We start from the raw sequence: 18,941 nt of genomic DNA, 5'->3' as shown, positions 1-18,941 counted from the left end.
TCATGAACACATTTTCAGCCCAAGGATGATTGGTCTTTTTAGAGCTGCCATCCCAAAGAATCTTCTAAGAGCCCTCTTTATGTCTTCATTCCTGAGACTGTAGATGAAGGGGTTCAGCATGGGTGTGATGACAGTGTACATCACTGAGGCTGTGGCATTTGAGAGTGAGTTGTGGGTAGGAGCAGAGCTAAAGTACACTCCTGCGCTTGTACAATAAAATAAAGAGACGACCGAGAGATGAGATGCACAGGTAGAAAATGCTTTATGCTTCCCCTGAGATGACGACATTCTGTGTATGGAGGACACTATCTTAGAGTAAGAGTAAAGGATCCCAGCCAGGGGACAGCCACCCAACAGACCAACTCCAAGATACATGACGACATTATTAAAAAAGGTGTCAGAACAGGCAAGTTGAACCACCTGTTTGAGTTCACAGAAAAAGTGGGGGATTTCCATGTCTGTACAGAAGGACAGCTGCAGCACCATTAAGCTTTCTAACAAGGAATTCAGGATGCATGTAATCCAAGACATCAGAACCAGCAGTCCACAGAGCCTGGGGGTCATGATGACCATGTAGTGCAGAGGGCGGCAGATGGCCACATACCGGTCATAGGCCATCACAGTTAAGAGAAAAACATCCAACCCTGCAAAGAGTATGAAAAAATATGTCTGTGTGATGCAGCCTGCATAGGTAATGACTTTGCTCTGTGTCTGGATATTCACCAGCATCTTTGGGATGGTGGTGGAAGTGAAACAGATGTCTACCAAGGACAGGTTGGAGAGGAAGAAATACATAGGTGTGTGGAGGTGGGAGCCTGAGCTGACAGCTAGAATGATGAGCAGGTTTCCAAACACAGTGGTCAGGTACATGGAGAGGAACAGCCCGAATAGCAGGGGCTGCAGGTCTAGTTCCTCTGATAGTCCCAGGAGAAGGAATTCTGAAATGTGTGAATCATTGCCTCGTACCATGTGGTTGTTCTCACAACTAAGAAGAAAAATAAAATGATTAATTTTTACACATGTAGGTATTAACATAGTGAAATGCTAGAATTGATGTTTTTCAGTCAAGAAATTACATATTTATTTTTATATTGAGCATATGACCTTTATGGGATCCGCTGTGACAACTGTGATTAAGAATTCTTGTCCCACACTCAGCCTGTTCCCCAAGAGGTCATGTAATGTACAGTCTTAATGCAAAAGTCTTTGATGCACTTAAGGAATTTATGTTGAGTACTGACCATCTTCTAGGGTAAGAGTATAGAATGCTAAGAAACAAAGTTTACTGTAATCCAATGATGGAGAAAGAATATAAAATAATAAATATAAAAACATATGCTATGTCAGATGATGACAGATGCTATGAAAAAAAAAAGCAGGTATAAAATAGAGTAGATGGAGTGTTATATTTTACTGAGAGCCAGGAATCCCTGCAAACAAGGTGACATTTGAACAGGGTCCAAGAGGAAGACAGAGTGGGAGCCATGTAGTTATCTGGGGAAAGTGTCTGCCCTGTTGTGGAAAGAATTGGTGCAAAGACTCTGAGGATGGCATTTGTTTCAGATACTCAAGGCTCTTTTATTAATTAAATTTATTTGAGTGACATAGGTTAATGAAATTATATTAACTAATGTCACCCAAATAAATTTAATTTAAAAACAAATCAAAGAAAATTATATGGGTTTCTTGCATAATTCTATGACACATCATCTGTTTACTGCATTGTGTGCCCACCACCCAAAGCCAAATCTTCTTCTGTCACCATATACATGACTCCCTTTACCCTTTACTATCCTCCCAACCCCCTCCCCCTCTGATAACAGCCATATTGTTGTCTCTATGTCAGAGTTTTAGTTTTTCTTGTTTGTTCATTTATTGCTTTCAGTTTTATGTCCCATGTATGAGTGAAATCATATGGTTCTTGGAAAGCCGGAGTGTGAAGGGGAATGAGCAAGAGGGAGAGCGATGAGAGAAGATGTCAGAGAATGTGGAGGAGCAAGGCGGCCTCGCCGCTGCTGCTGAAATCAAGACACAGGCGATTGCTCACCTACATGTAGTATCTTTTCATTTTAAATTTCATTTCAAAGGATTCCTGTGAATAGAAATCTTTTTTTCTTTATTTCTATCTGTTGGTTAAGATCGTAGTGTCTCCTGACTGGTGTGGCTCAGTAGATTGAGCGCCAGCCTGCAAACCACAGGGTCACTGGTTTGATTCCCAATCAGGGCACAGGCCTGGGTTGTGGCCAGGTCCTCAGTTGGGGGCATGTAAGAGGCAACCACATGGATGTTTCTGTCCTTCTCTTTCTCCCTCCCTTCCCCTCTCTCCAAAAATAAATAAATAAAATCTTCTTTTAAAAAGGAGTGTAGTGTCTGTTTTTAAAGGGCTTAGATACCACTGCCCAGAGAACTGCTCATGCCCCACAAAATATCAGTCTGTGCACACAAACACACAACACACACACAGCACACTGTGACCTCCTGTGCCCTGTTACTCCCTGCTCTTCTCACTTACAGCTCCAATAATTAGGAAAAGAATGATATAAGTAAGGCAAGTTGTTAACATCAAATTATCTTTACCATAAAGAATGTAGAAATGGTTCCCAAATTCAAGTTGGTAAGCCTCCCATGAACATGTAAACATAGGACTCATTTTAATAAGATAATTTTTGTGCCCTGTATTAAAAAAATTAAGAAGAATTTGGGAAAAAAGTGAGAGAGGAAAGAAATAGACAAGGAGAAAAACAGAATCTAAGAGTTCAGAGGGCCCCTGAGCGACTGAGATGAGGACAAAGCTCCTTGGTTCTGGCAGCATTCCAGCCCCAGTTCTCTCCCGGTGGTGGCCAGAATAGCTAATAAAACAGCAAAAACCAATTCACCCAAAAGAGAAAAGAGTGCTGTCTTTGTGATGTCAAGACATATTCCTGATTGAACATCCACTAGACAAATAAGCCAAGGGAATAAACACATAATTTACAACAGAAAATATACAATGTATAACAATATGAGGATATTAAAAAGATCATTGATGAGACTTTTCTAAGTGATTTTAGAAGCAAAACTCCTGAATCAGAAAACCAAATCTCAGTTTCGAACCTTGATCTACCTACCACACGTTAGCTGCTTGAACTTGGAGACACAATGGAATCATTCTAAATTAATCATTGCAAGTTAACTTTCTCCCTTAAAAGCTTAGCACAGTTCCTCCCTGTTACTAAATGAATGGTTATCACAGGTGATGAGATTTGGCTGATTTTTTTCTCCTACCACTCAAATGTCTCCATTGCTTCCCCACCTCCTGGTAATAAAGTACTGCAACGTGATGCTCACTAGCATATTAAATACAATTTTTCATGTTGTCGGGTCTGAGACCCTGAATAGCGAGGTGGCTCTGGTCCAGTGGGGAAGAAAAACTTCTACGGAGCCTTGGGGAGCTTTTGCATGCATTATTGAAGCGGCATGGCTAAGAGTGCTGGCGGGTACACTCTCGTGCCTACTCTACAGTGCCATGGGCTTGTATACACTTGTTACACAAAGGTGACTTCCAGCCCAGAATTACCTCAGTCACCAGAAGTAGTTACATCAGTGGTTATACAATAGCTGCTGTGTCAGCACAGGAACTCAGCTGCTGAATCAGCTATCTGGAGGTCACTCCCTGGAAGTTGGCCCAACTCCATCCTGGATCCTGAATCCTTGGCCATATACAGCCAGGGCCTTCTCCCTGACACATGTGAGCACCCAATGTAAGCAATGGTACTGTGAAATGTATATCCCAGGAACTGCTGTTGCAAGGTAATATCCATGGGTCTGGACCTTTCTAATAAATACAAAACAGGCTCAAATAATCCTGTCTTAAAAAGTTGGGGAAATGCCCTCTGTTACTCTATTTTTTTACTCCCCTTAACTGCAAAACTCCTCTAATATGTTCTAATTTGATTAAAATACTTTATGCCTTCACTTCCTTCCTCCATCTCATCCAACTGGACTTTCATTCTTATCACTTAATTGTCAACAATTACTCTTGTGTTGCTGAGTCCAACAGACACTTCTCTTTGTAATATATTAAATAAATTAATTAAAAATTAATTAGTCACTAAGGTGGGAGGCAGCTGGAGGGAGAGGAGTCACTGGGTGGAGGGGAACAAAGGGAAAAGAAATTGGGACAACTGTAACAGCATAAACAATAAAGCATATTTTTTAAAAATTAATTAGTCAGTGTAGCACACAAACATGGCAGTCTCTCGGCTAGGGGTTAGGCTGATTTGGCTTTCAGGTGACTTCAAGTAGAAGTTCTCAGGTTCCAATCTCTGGAAATCTTTCCTGAAGTAGCTACCGAGCTTTCAGACTCACCTAGATGCGGACTCTGAGTGGAAATACTTTGTGTGAAAGTCTGAATTTCTCCCTGGATCATTAATGATGGAGACCAAAGGTCTGTCCCCAGCCAAGACAGCAGGAAGGAGTAAAGTGTTGGTCCCCAACCAGACTTAGGAATCCAAAAGCAACAATCATGTTCTGTCCAGTTGAAGGTGCACGCCCTCTGGGTCTGCAACCAGGAAGAGATTTTCAGCTCCCTTTATCTGCTCATTAGGCACTGTTTCCATGGTTACTCTCACCTCTGAGCACATTATTTCCCCATGGGACACTGGTCTGGAAAGAAAGGCAAAATTTCCTGCTGACTCACTGTTCTCTGTAGATCATATTAGAAGTCAGGTGAATCCAGTTTTTATTATTCCTTCTCTATGAACTCATCTGCCTTCCAGAGGTCTCATCATGAACCTATACTAACCTTGAGTTAATATTTTCTTCATATCTACCACCATGGAGTCTGTCTTGACATGGGCTTCCACAGTATTGACTTCTGGTGGGAACAACTCCTGGTATCTTCAGAAAATTGCTAACCCCTCTTCAACAAGAGAGAGAGGTGTATTCCTTTGCCACAAAATAAATGTTACTATAATTCTTTTTTTTAAAAGTAAACATATCACTATTTTTTAAAATAATTTATTTATTTTTTATTTTTTATTTTTAGAGAGAGGGGAAAGGAGAAAGAGAGGGAGAGAAACATCACTGTGTGGTTGCCTCTCACTCGCACCCCCAACTGGGGTCCTGATATGCAAGCTAGTCATGTGCCCTAACTGGGAATTGAACCAGTGACACTTGGCTCGCAGGCCAACGCTCAATCCACTGAGCCACAGCAGCCAGGGCTTAATTCTTTTTCTTCTATAATTATTGAATGTATCTGACTTCTGACAAATCAATTAGGATGTGCATGCTTATAACTCTAATTTGGAGCTATCATTTATTCCTTCTATTAAAAATGTTTAATTATAAGATACATTTAGATCTTTTTATGCACTGTAAACTGAGCTTAAATTGTCTTATATGGATTGTCTTATTTCCTTTTTACAAATGTCCATTCTGTGTGGTCAGTACCACTATGAAACCAATTCTATGTTTACAGACATGAGGCTTAGAGGGTGAAGCATCTGCCGTAAGTTATGAACTGAGAAAGGGATAGGCTTTGTTTGGAACTCCCTCAAGATGCTTCTAGTCCAGGCCTCAACTGGAGTCTCAACTGGAGTGGTTTTACCACCAGGGAACATTTGACAATGTATGGAGAAATTTCTGTTGTCACCACTAGGGAAGTGCTACTCGCACCTAGTGAACTGAGGGCAGAGAACCTCTCAACATCTTACAATACATTGGATGACCCCACCATGAAGAAGTATCCAGTAGAGATGAGAAATAGCATTCAGAACAAGAACTTCTTCAGCAGCAACATGTATATGAATTCGGGATCTTGTTCAGATGTAGATTTTGATTGGCAGGCCTAGGGTGACCCAGAGATTCTGCGTTTGTAACCAGCTCCTAGTTAATACTGATGTTGTACGTCCTGGTCTGAGACCACTCTGAGTGCCAAGGCTGTTGTCCTGTGTGTTAGATTCCGGAGCAAGCAGATTTTGGCCTTCCTCAACTAGAGCATTCTCACACACCTCAGGTCTGGCCTTAGGCTGTAACACGTTGAACTCAGTAGTTCAGCTCATGAATACTCAAGTTCACATATGCTTCTTGAATATTTCTCTCATGATAGGAAATGAAACTTTCAGGTCTTTGGTTCCTTTCCTATTGTATAAATAGGTAATTTCCATCTATGTTATGGAGTTGGTGTGAGAAGTTAGTCATATCTTAGAGCTGATGAGAAATTACTGGCACAGAGAAGATGCTCAATCTATAGCAGTAGCTGTGACTATGTCCCAGTTCTACATTTACTAAGCTCATTGTGAGACCAGAGGACTGGCAGGGACAGAAAGTGAGTCCAGCATGGCCCTTCTCCTGGGAGAGAGAGAGTTGTAACCTTGAAGGTGGACCTGTTCACAGGGCCGCTCTCAGGGAGCAGAGTGCTTGAGAGGCCACCTATCTGTGCTGTGCTGAGCTCAGTGATACATCCTCTGACCCTCTCATGCTGGCTCCAAATGGCCACGGTAAGACTTTGTAGACTCTTCAAGCTGTTTCACTCCTGGGAATATCCGCAAAGTTGATGTTTCTTGGTGAATCAAACTATTCCATCTCTTTTTATGTTCCTTGTTGCAAGTCTACAGCATACATCTCGCAAACCTTTGGTGCTTGTGTGTCTGTTTCCGCTCCAAGTAGAACTTGTTTCCTTTTTTTTTTTTTAATTACTGATTCATTGCCTCATTCCCTCCAGAGATCTGTACATCCCCACCCATTGTTTTGAGTCTTGAATGTACCTCAAAAGGGATGAGTGTGTATGTATCCCTGCCGTTTACCTCTGATTTCGACATGTGACATGCTTTGATGGATAGAATGTGTGCAGAGAATGCCTAAGAAGAAGCTGTAAGAGGCAATGTAAGATCCACCTTTTTTCTTCCTTTTTCCCTCTGTCATGTGAATGGACCTTTCACACGGGAGCTGTTCCATCAGCCAGGGTTCCAGGATGAAGACTCCACTGGGCAGAGAAGAACTGAGCAGAGTCACAGACCCTCTGCAGCCTCCATATACTGTGATGAGAAAGAAACTTTTGTTATTTTAAACCACTGTGATGTTGAAAATTGCTTGTTACCAAACTGACTAATACATTCCTTTCTGTGATTCTTAATGATAATTATTTTTTAACTACCTGCTGGATGGACACTGTAGGATAAAGGTGTATTCAAGCTTATATCACCAGATGACCTGTATATGGAAATTTAAACCTCTAAAATAAACACAGAGCCGAAGATTTTAAAGATATTTTTAATGTAACTGGTGACTCTATTTTAGTTTCCATTGGTTTGAATGCAAAACCATAAGAATAATACTCCAAATGTTTATATGTATACCTTGCTTCCTGAATTCCAATAGTCTTCAATTTCCAAAATTCAAGAATCAAGTAGATTTGGATGTGAAGACTTACTTGTACTATACCTTCTACTAGACATGAAAGAAATCCTCATATTCTCTTTGTCTCTCTCTTTTTCTTCCTATCCTTCTAAATCCCTTATAGAAAGTTGAAAATTCTAGTTTTGGCTTAGAATATATAAACCTGGAAAGCACAGCTCTCCCATCCTAACAAGAAAAGGCAAATAATCAATGAAATCATAACTTTTCTTGAGCCTTGAGAGAGCTGAGGTCACAGATCAACAAAATAGCTTGAGGTCTAAGGAAAGTGAAGTGAGTCTAACAGGAGACAGAGATGGGAGGAACATGGGAAGAAGCCAGGCCACCATACCAGTTTACAATATCTCAGGTAAAATCTTCACTAATTTCTAAAGGCCAAGTCTGGAGCAGCTACGGTGAGTACAAAATTCCACTGCAGAGGCTGTGAGTAGTGTTTCACTGCACCTCTCAGATAACCACACAAGTGGGCAGAGAGGGTTCTGTTGGTCAGATAAATCTTCTAGGCAAAGAGAGGCAAGAGCTGGCAGTCGGCAACTGGGCTGAAAAATCTCAGAAATGATAAGAATGATAGATGGGATGGGACAGCAATATCATCTAATATTATGGGTACAGATATTGTGGTTCCCCCCGGGGCTGTTGTTGGGAGTCTACCATCCTGAGTTTGCTGGTTTGGTACGAGCATGTTAGGGTGGTATGAATATATTGGTGTGGCATGAGCAAGTGGTAGCCAGTTTAAATAATATTAGAGGTCTGTTTGTAAGGACAAGGAGGTACAATTAGGTAGGCAAACGAAAGTGACTGTAGGATCAATTAGTGCATAGACATTTTGTTAAACATGCTGAAAAACCATTTAGGTATTTAATCAGAAGACCGCCACATTTTTCATTCATATATAAGATCCTGTCCAAGTTAATTTTTTGTGAATGGTATGATGTGTGTAGGGAGTTCACAGTAATTTAAATAGTCCAAGTTAAAGACAAATTATAAGTAATTCTAAGGAAATGTAATTTATGCTTGTTCTCTAAATGTTAAGAATGAGACATTTCTAGCCAGCAGTAAGGAGACTGGGAATGTCTATAGATTCAAAATTGTTCAGCAAAGTTGAAGAGCCTAATGAAGAAGGAAGCCTCAGGTTCAAACGCAGCCTCATTTCTCTCAGTATCTCCTTTCTTAAAAAATCTTCATTGCATTTTTTTCCCATTACCATTTAGTCCCTTTATATCCCCCGCCCCCTACTATCTCCTTTGCTTTCTGCTCATTCTAACATCATTTGCACAGCCCTATCCTTCCTCATCAAGAACTGCCTCTCTCCTAGTTCTCTCCTGGTGACCTTGGGTGACCTTGGGCGACCTCGGGCTTCCCCTGAAATCTTACCCAGTGCCCAATGTCCTCCTGCGCACCTTGCTAGCACTTGCACATCAGAGGAAGCCCACTCATTTACTCACACACTTAATAAGCATCCACAGCCACCTTTGACTTTCATCCCACCTGTTTCTAGGGAGACAAAATGAGGCCATTCAGGAAAAGTGACAAACACAGGTCCTGCACTTGGTAAGTGCTAATATTAGTTATTATTCATATCATTTCCTGAGCACCTTTAATAAGCCAGACCCTTTTCTGTGTGTTACATTTTTATACAATTTTGAATAGGACTTCTTCCTATTATGTCTTAGTTTATTGCTAAAAATAGGGAAGAAAGTGATACATTGCTCGTTGTTTATTCTAGCCTGACCAAAATGACTGCTTAGTTGCAACAGCTTTCCAATTCATTTTAGGTAGCCAATTTTATCACCTGAAAATGTGATCAGTTTACTTTTACCCAAGCCATAAACTTACAATTGCTTTTTCTTCTTTAGTTGCATTGTAAAGGAATGCTAAGAATAGCCTAGCTGGCCAGAAAAAATAAAACATGTACCCATGTGAGATTGAAAATGTGAATGCATTTACCCCAGATGAAAAAATTGGATTACTGGATCTGTGGAACTTGTGCAAAGAAAACTTGACCTCTGCAGCCAAAAAATTTTACCCTCCATCAAGTACAATGACCCCTGAATTTTCTTCAGAATCTATCTCCAGATTTTAAAAATATTTTATTTATTTATTTTTAGAGAGAGGAATGGAGGGAGAAGGAGAGGGAGAGAAACATCAGTGTGTGAAAGATACATCAATGGGTTGCCTCTTGAGAGCCCCCAACTGGGAACCTGGCCCTCAACCCAGAAATGTGCCCTGACTGGGAATTAAACTGGTGACCTTTCAGTTCGCAGGCCTGCACTCAGTCCACTGAGCCAAACCAGCTAGGGCTATCTCTAGTTTTCAAAATAGAAGTAAAGGTCAAGTTCCTGGGAGGTTCCTGTTTGGGATGGATGTGGTTAGGTGACATAGTTATATCTCTGAGTCACTCAGTGTCACTCACACAGCTCAGAGGCTCATGGCAGGATCCTTTCAATGCATTCTGCATGAGAGGTTAAATACACTAGGGAAATGGACTCATCAGTAGGAAGGGACTATGTATCTGGCCCCCAGGGTGAACCTATGGGGACTGAACTGGCAGAGAGTTTCCTTTTATTTATGGTCCCTTGGCTTCAAGGGAGCTGAATTGCTTAGAGAATTAAGTGACAATAAAACAATTTATTTAATGAGGAGCTCTGAGAACTCATCCTCTGGACTTCCCTCGGCAGACTCACCTGCAGCTCCTCAGCCCCAGACTAAGAGCGTCCTCTCTGTGCCTCTCTAAGATGTCCAACTGCTCTGGAAATCCAGCACCGGACCCTCATTCATTGCCCTTTCTACATCAATTGTTCAAGGAAGGAAGGACCAGCAGAGCCAAGTCCATTGAGTGATGCCATTGGGGGATGCCAGAGTGAGTACTACAGGAAAGTGTCATGGAGGGAAGTAAGACTTTCAACAACTGTGTCTTTTGGGAAAACAATCAGGTTGATGAGATAGTGAAAGGGGATTGATCCAAAATCCTGCACATTAGGTGTCTCTAGCTCTGAAGGGCATTCTTGCAACTTATTCCTTCTCAGCCCCTTTCTTCCCATTTACTATCTCAAAGCACAATCCCATGACCTCTCTCCTCTACGGTAGGAACTGACCCTTCCTTACATCTACTCAACTCTCAGGATTCTGCTTTATTTCAAGTTCAGCATTTCTTTTTATTTATTTGTGAAGCATTGATGGAATGAGGCAGGCTTGTACTGTGAGAAAAGCACTACCTTGGAGTCAGGGAGGTGTGAGTTTGAATTCGTTCTTCTCCATCTAGTGCCTGATGGACCTGGGAAACATTTCTTACATTCTGTGGATCTTTTTCTCATCTGCACAGGAGTGAGTATAAGGAGATTCCAGAGAATGCTTGTGTGAGAACAGCTGTCATAGACCAAGTGTCCAGGACCCAGTGTCCTTTGAAAATACTATTTATTTATTCTTTTGCTCATTTACATAACACGTCAATATGCAATACATAAAACAAAGCACAACACCTTATATCTATTGGATAAGAGAAATATGGTGGCAGAAGAAAGTAAAAGAGATAAAACTAGGTGAATAATTACATGAATAAACAAATTCTCTACCACAAATTGATACATAGTTGCCAAAACTGAGCCCCTGATATTACTGGGAATTCCAGTGAAAACAAAGGATTCTGTGCTGTTAGGATAAAATTTGGCTACATAAACAAAAAAATCTAAAAATAAAAAGTGTTCATATCCACTTAAAGGTCACTGTATCTCCCTCATAAGAAAAGGGGAACCAGCACCATGTCTCCAGGCTACAAAGGTTAACTTCATCTCTCAGCTCCCCTGTCCACAGAATGTGGTTTTCCAATACATGTCACCTGCAGGAGTCCCATTGTGATGTGCAAATTTCAGACAAAATGGAGATAGAAGAGGCAAGGCTTCTAAAGAGCATCCTGGTATTCCCACTCCCCAACTTAACATACTATCCAACTACCCATGATTACAAGAGAAGGTGGAAAATAGGGTATCATGACCACCACAAAATATAATCAGGTTCTATTAATAGGAAGAAAGAGAATGGATATGGTGTACAAGCAGTCTCTGGCATAGTAATCAATTACAAGATTCATAGTGTCCATAACATTAAAACAAAAAATTGCTTGACAGACATATGACCCTTTCTGATACTGAGGGAAAAGAAGAAGAAAAAAGACATTGATGTTCTTCATTCTCATAAAACAGTCACATTGTGTGATGAAAGGAGCAATGTTTCCAGCCAGTTCCCTTCAAGAAATCCAAAAGCATTTTAAGGTTCTCAAAGTGTTTCTTAATGTAGGCTAGAGGCATCACACATGGTAGCAGCCACACTGATAGAGGAGTGAGGCAGAGATAGTACATCATGGCTCGGGTATTAAGGTCTTCTGAAAAAATATCAGCATTAAACCTTGACCAGAGTTAAAAGTGCCTATCCCATCTGAATAATAAGAGCAGTAAGATTCTCAGTAGTACAGGCTTATTGTACCAACTTGGTTAATGTATGAAAATTAATTTGGTGGCTACAATTAACAAGTCACTAACTAAATTTTTGAAATTGCCTGTTTCTCTGTATTTCCTGAGTTCTTGTAATTTTTATTATTACATGAATTTAATAAGAAAAATTGCTGCCATCCCCACAAAATCTATAACCTGTAAACATTATTACTGGATCTCAGATGAGTGGCCTACCTCATGTGACAAAAAAAAAAAAAAACCCAAATATAACATCAGCTTTACATGCACGTTTATATTACTTTTTAAAACTATATTTTAAGAAATCCTACTGAAAAGTAAAAGAAAAAAGGTATAATGGTTGACAGATTTTCTAATGACACAGACCAGAGCATCATGAAATAAGTATGTAAAATAATGTAATGTATTAGCATGTAAACAGAAAAACTCATTATGAAAGTTGTAGATATTTGCATTGAAAAATTAAACAGTGCTTGGAATAGGTAATGCCAATGTATGAAAGTAACTCTGCATAGATGGCAGCAAAAACATAATTACTGAGCTCTTATATTTGGCTACATGTTCAGTAATGAGGTTTGAGGGAAGGAGTAGAGGAAAATAAAAGTAAGGAGAGAAAAAACTGAAGGGTTAGAAGCCATAGTTGTTCTAGACCAACAATCGTCGGCAGCCGTCCGTCTCGAGAGACGATGGTGTAGCTCCTTAAGAGTCTATCTGCACCGCCGAGAATGGCTGTGCAGTCCGACTCGGGAGTGACATGGTATCTGTCTCCTCCCGTGTTGAATCGACATCTTGTGATGACGCTGAAGCTACAGAGCCTGGGCAGGGTGATATGGAGGGTCTGCTGTTGCCCATGCAACAGACCCCCCCTCTCTTCGCAGCTGAAGGGTCCAAGGGAAAGACGGAGTCGATACAGCTTGGGTTCAGGTGCGCTGCAGGAGTTGCCGGTGTTGACTACAACGTCAAACCGCCTTAGGGACTCCCGCTCCGGATTTTCTGTCGGGGTTTACTCCCTTAGCCTTTCCCCTGAAGAGGTATGCCGCAAGGCAGCGGAGGTTTTTTGGAATCAGAGTTTTCCTTCTCTGTAGACCAACAATACCCGAACACTAATATACAAGTAAACTCCTGGTGATCTTGTTCAAGTATAGATTCTGGAGTAGCAGGTGTGAGTGTGGCCTGGGATTCTGCATTGAAAGCTCATGGGTAATGCTGATCCCGCTGGTCCATGAGTAGCTGGACTATAAAAGACACAACTGCTTTGGAACTAAGAATGCATTTCCAGAGAGTGGTGGCGGCAAAGAAAAGGATGGAAGCCTTTCAAATTACCTAACCGAAGGCAATTATGAAAAGGGTGTACTTTATTAATTCATTAACTGGGAATTAAAGGCAACCACATTTCTAGTCTGTCAATGTCATGATAATTGGATGTTGCTTTTTCTCTTTCCTGGCAGTTATTTCGTCCTCATGGAATCAGGAAATCAAACGCATGCTCCAGAATTTCTCCTTCTGGGCTTTTCAGCAAAGTCAGAGATTCAGTTCCTTCTCTTTGGGCTGTTTCTGTCCATGTACCTAGTTACATTCACTGGAAACCTGCTCATCGTGCTGGCCATTGCCTCTGACTCCCACCTCCACATGCCCATGTACTTCTTCCTCTCCAACCTGTCCTTGGCGGACATCTGCTTCACCTCCACCACCATCCCGAAGATGCTGGTGAACATCCAGACACAGAGCAAAGCCATCAGCTAAGCAGGCTGCCTCAGCCAGATTTTTTTTTTCATTGTGTTTGGATGCTTGGACAATTTACTCCTGACCGTGATGGCCTATGACCGCTTTGTGGCCATCTGTCACCCCCTGCACTACACGGTCATTATGAACCCTCGGCTGTGTGGGCTGCTGGCTCTGGGGTCCTGGTGCATCAGTGTCATGGGCTCCCTGCTTGAAACATTGACCGTCTTGAGGCTGTCCTTCTGCACAAACATGGAAATCCCACACTTTTTTTGTGATCTTCCTGAAGTCCTGAAACTTGCCTGTTCAGACACCCTTGTCAATAACATAGTGGTGTATGTTACAACTGGCCTTCTGGCCGTGATTCCTTTCAATGGCATACTTTTATCTTATTATCAAATTGTTTCCTCAATCCTGAATATTTCCTCAGCTGGGGGCAAGTACAAAGCCTTCTCCACCTGTGGGTCTCACCTGTTAGTTGTCTCCTTGTTCTATGGCACTGGCATTGGGGTCTACCTCAGTTCTGCAGCCACTTCATCCTCTAGGACAAGTATGGTGGTGTCAGTGATGTACACTATGGTCACTCCCATGCTAAACCCCTTCATCTACTGTCTGAGGAACAGGGACATGAAGGAGTCTCTGGGGGGACTCCTAATCAGGATGGGGACTTTTGGGGGTGGAGCTCTTACAGGACTGTCATGACCAGCAGGGCACATGATACTGAGGACCTGAAACCCTGCCTTCCTTTGTCCACTGTTTTTATCTTTCCTAATTTTACATGTTTTTAAAGCAAAACTTTCCTTGGGTCTTCACTGTTCTCCCCATTTTTCTTTAGGTTATATCTTGAGTTCTCTTTTTCACCTCCTAACCAGCCATTTTAACTTTGTATGAATAGGACCTGACATTTTATAAGTTACCTCCAGGAATGGTTTGGACTTTTTAAAAAATAAATCTTATGCTTTTAAAATATATGCTAGAAGTTATGGTATGTGTACCTATTTTGGAAATACCTGAAAACTCAATCACAGAAATTATTTCTAAGGTTATGTGAAATTCAGTAAAGTTGAAGAGTACAAAACCAACACACAAAATCAGGTGAGTTCTGCTAGAGATAAAGAAGCAAGTGACTCTCAAACCAGTAGGAGATAATTAACAGATGAATTGTGGAAAAGAGGCCAGGAAATGACATTCTGTAGCTCCTCACACATATCTCTGGGATCAAAATGAGGAAGACTGTCATCACCAAACACAGAGAAATGGGAAGATGTAGCTAGATAACTTTGCAAATAAGTTTGAGATAGACCTATAACTAGATTATCCTTAGTTAATCACACCCTGAATTAAGTGGTTAATCATGTTAGATTGTGAACCCAGATCAACCATGTGGGAAATGCTCACAATAAAAACCAGGACACAGGACTTGAGAAGCAAAGCGAGGCATTTATTCATGAGTCTGCAGAGTTGGGCACACCCTCAGCCAGGAGAATGTGCACACCAAGTAGACAAAGAAAACTGGTTTTATGGTAATGCAATTAGCTCGCCTCCCTAACACAATTAGCTCCCCCTCCCTTCTCCTCCTCTGTTTCTCCATTATTGGTTAATCTGGGTTCAAAATCTAACGCGATTAACTACTTAACTCAGGGTGTGATTAACTAAGGGTAATCTAGTTATAGGTCTATCTCTAATTTATTTGCAAAGTTATCCAGCTACATCTTCTCATTTCTCTGTGTTTGGTGACAACAATCTTCCTCCTTTTGATCCCAGAGATATGTATGAGGAGCTGCAGAATGTCATTTCCTGGCCCCTTTTCCATGATTCATCTGTTAATTATCTCCTACTGGTTTGAGAGCACTGGCTTGCTTCTTTATCCCTAACAACCAGTAATGGAGAAACAGGGGAGAAGCAGAAGGGAAGGAGAGCTAATTGCATTAGGAAAGGGGAGCTATTCACATTAGTATAAAATCAGTTTTCTTTGTCTACTTCACGCGCACATGCTCCTGGCTGGCGGTGCGCCTGACTCTGCAGACTCATGAATAAATGCCTCACTTCGCTGCTGAAGTCCTGTGTCCCAGTGATTTATTGTGAACATTTCTCACAGTTCCTATATGCTAACAGTGAACTATTGAGAAGAAGAAAAAAAATAAGTAAACAATTCCATTTATAATAGCATCAAATACAATAAAACACTTAGAAACAAATTTTCTTAGGTTCAGTAAGAGCCTCAAAAACCCCCACCCAATAAGTTGATTAGCAGGAAGTAAAAACCACAAACAATGACTATTGAGAAGTCCAGTGAAAAGTTCCTCAAATCTTGCAAAACACCAGTAGGAGGTAGAAAATTTTTTACTCCCTTATTCTATTCTTCTCCCCAGCAACATGCCCAATAAATTACCAAGTACCTTCTCCCGAACAACATACCCAACAGAACACCAAGTACCTCGTTGGTCCCACCATTGTTCGTGCCATTACCCCCAGACTCAACCCATTGTTCCTGCCGTTACCCCCAGGCCAAACCAATCACTAGGTGCCCCAATACCCTGTTCCAGTCATCCTCTATCCCTCCCTTTAAAACCTTGACAGCCTGTACGCCAGCTGCTGTTCTCTCCTTTGAGACAGCCCGGCAGGTTCCTCTTAATAAATCTTGCATCTCAGCTTCCTTGGTTTCGGTTTTTACTATTTCTAACATTTGGTGCCGAAACCCGGGATGGGGTGCCAGTTGCCTGGACGATCCCCTTCTCCCCTACCAAGCTTAGGACCTGGGAAGCAGCGAACAGCGGCAGCTTGTTTCGGGCTTACTCCCTGATTCTGCTTGGTGGGAGTAAGGGTAGATTGGCCAGCGACCCAACCCTGTCCCGAACCTATCCCCTGCCACACCTGGACTAGCAATTTCCTCCGCCTTCCCGTTCTCCGGTAGGTTTACTCCCTCGCTCTCAGCCCCTACATTCCTCTTCCACCCCTCCTTCCCTTCTCGCCAGCTAGAGACTGAGAGACCATTCTTGGACGACTTGATTTGCCTACTCTAGGAAGGCCAGGTGCCTGGCCAAGTCCATCCCTCATTCTGGGATCAATAGGGCCGGTGACGACCGTCCCTATCGCTCCCTTCGCCTACACCTACGCGGTCTCAGTGTTAGATCTCAGGGATGCCTGACTCCTCACTGAGACTTCTCTACAATGGGTTCCTCTCAGTCCCAGCCTTCCAAGTCTACCCCATTAGGGTGCCTTCTCAAAAATCTTTATAAGCTAGGATTGTCAGACCTAAAGCCCAAAAAACTCATTTTCTACTGTAATGTGGCCTGACCACAATACAAACTAGACAATAACTCAAACTGGCCAGAGAATGGCACACTTGACTTTAATATCCTTCGGGACTTAGATAATTTTTGCCACTAGACAGGGAAAGCTTCAGAAATTCCCTATGTCCAGGCTTTCTTCTATTTCCGCTCTCGCCCTTCTCTTTGCACCTCTTGTTCAACCTACCAAATCCTCCTAGCCAAATCTACCAAACCCTCTGCTCCTACACCATCAGCCCCTCTAACCCCCGTCCCCCTTTCCACTGACCTCTTCGACCCAACCGATCATCCTGCTCCTCCCCAACCGGCACCTCAGCCCTTACCCCCCCCCCCACCTTCCGCCTCCGAGTTCCTCCGAAGCCCTGTCAGAGCCACCTACTTCCACCCAAGACCCTCCTCTCTCAACCCCCCAGCTCAGACCACGACACAGGGACGACCCCCATTCCACCCAATCCGGCCTCTACCCACTTCGGGAAGTTGCTGGATCGGAGGGCATAGTCCGAGTAGCCATCCCCTTCTCGCTCTCGGATTTAGCCCAAATTGAGCGCCGGCTTGGCTCCTTTTCCTCTGACCCTGACACGTTCATAAAGGAGTTCCGCTACCTTACCCAATCCTACGACCTCACCTGGCACGATCTTCATATCATTCTCACTTCTTCCCTCTCACCTTCCAATAAAGACAGAGTCTGGACCACTGCCCAACAAATTGTAGATGAGGCTCACGCCCACAATAATGCCAACCCCCTAGGAGTGACCGCGGTGCCTACCATAGATCCCGATTGGAACTACCAGGCAGGACATGAGAATCGGGCAGCCCAAGATCTCATGATAGATTACCTACAACAAGCCCTTAACAAATTAGCTAATAAGGCAGTCAATTATGATAAAATCAAGGAGGTAACTCAATGTCCCCAAGAAAATCCAGGAGAGTTCCTAGAACATCTGTCCCAGGCCTTACAAAAATATTCCCGCATAGACTCTACTACTCCAGCAGGAACTATACTCTTACATTCACACTTCATTTCCCAATCTGCCCCAGACATCTGGAAAAAACTAAAAAAACTTGAAAATAGCCCTGAAACCCCCCAAAAGGAACTTCTTAACCTGGCCTTCAAGGTCTTTCACAATAGAGAGGAACAGGAGAAGGAGGACCAGAAAAAACGGGACCAGGAGAATTATCTCATGTTAGCTAAAGCCATACAGGGGACTCAACACCCAGGCTTGAAAATAAAGGGACCAAAGGGGCCCTCCTCAAAACCACCAGGATCATGTTTCAAATGTAAGCAGGAAGGCCATTGGGCAAAGCAATGTCCTAATCCTTGGCCTCCGCCGGGCCCGGGCCCGCACTGCCACCTAGAGGGACACTGGGGAATTGACTGCCCCAGTTGCCAGAGAGGGACTGGGCCAGGAAATCCCCAAACCTCTATACCTGTAGCAGACTTCCTTGGCCTGGCAACTGAAGACTAAGGAGGCCCTGGCCCGCTAGCCCCGGTACCCATTTCCAACGACGAGCCTAGGGTAGACCTCCAAGTGGCAGGAAAGCGAATCTCTTTCCTGGTAGATACTGGGGCCACCTTCTCCACCCTCCCAGAGTTCTCTGGGCCACTAGTCCCATCCAGCACAACCATTATAGGAGTCTCGGGCATCAGGACTACTCCCCTCACCACCCGTCCAGTCACCTGTATATTACACAACATACCATTCATTCACCAATTTCTCATAATACCTCAGTGCCCAACCTCATTACTAGGAAGAGACATATTAGCCAAGTTTAGAACAACTCTCCATCTCTTTCCCCTTACCCCGCCCAGCTCTTCCAACATTCTCCTTTTGCTGGCCAGCGATCCAGACTCCACTCCCCATATCCACACTTACCCCATTTCCCCCGCCGTCGTACACCCCTCAGTTTGGGACATCGACCATCCCTCTATAGCCACCCACCACATCCCGGTCACTATCTCTCTCAAAGACCCCTCCCTCTTTCCATCCATACCGCAGTATCCCATTTCCCTCTCCCACCTCCGGGGACTCAAACCTCTTATTTACAAATTCCTCTAGGCAGGCATCCT

The 18,941-nt window shown here is 42.8% G+C and overlaps 2 protein-coding genes across 2 annotated transcripts; one reads left to right on the top strand and one right to left on the bottom strand.

The window, feature by feature from the left end:
- LOC150000001 (olfactory receptor 7A10-like) lies at positions 1–4,456 on the bottom strand. Its single transcript, XM_090290202.1, has 2 exons — positions 4,348–4,456; positions 1–914 (listed from the first exon to the last, which is right to left on the bottom strand). The coding sequence occupies exons 1-2, from the start codon at positions 4,406–4,408 to the stop codon at positions 1–3; spliced, it is 975 nt and encodes a 324-aa protein (XP_090146328.1). The 5' UTR covers positions 4,409–4,456.
- An 8,866-nt stretch (positions 4,457–13,322) lies between these two features.
- Positions 13,323–14,325, top strand: LOC150000000 (olfactory receptor 7C1-like). The gene is given in 1 exon segment (XM_090288856.1): positions 13,323–14,325. A coding segment is annotated over 1 exon segment (963 nt). The 3' UTR covers positions 14,286–14,325.
- The last annotated feature ends 4,616 nt before the right edge of the window (positions 14,326–18,941 follow it).

The sequence above is a fragment of the Furipterus horrens genome, unplaced genomic scaffold, assembly GCF_987537825.1.
Source record: "Furipterus horrens unplaced genomic scaffold, mFurHor1.1.pri manual_scaffold_10, whole genome shotgun sequence".
In the NCBI taxonomy this organism is placed as follows: Eukaryota; Metazoa; Chordata; class Mammalia; order Chiroptera; family Furipteridae; genus Furipterus; species Furipterus horrens.
This window is presented reverse-complemented; position numbering and strand designations above follow the sequence as displayed.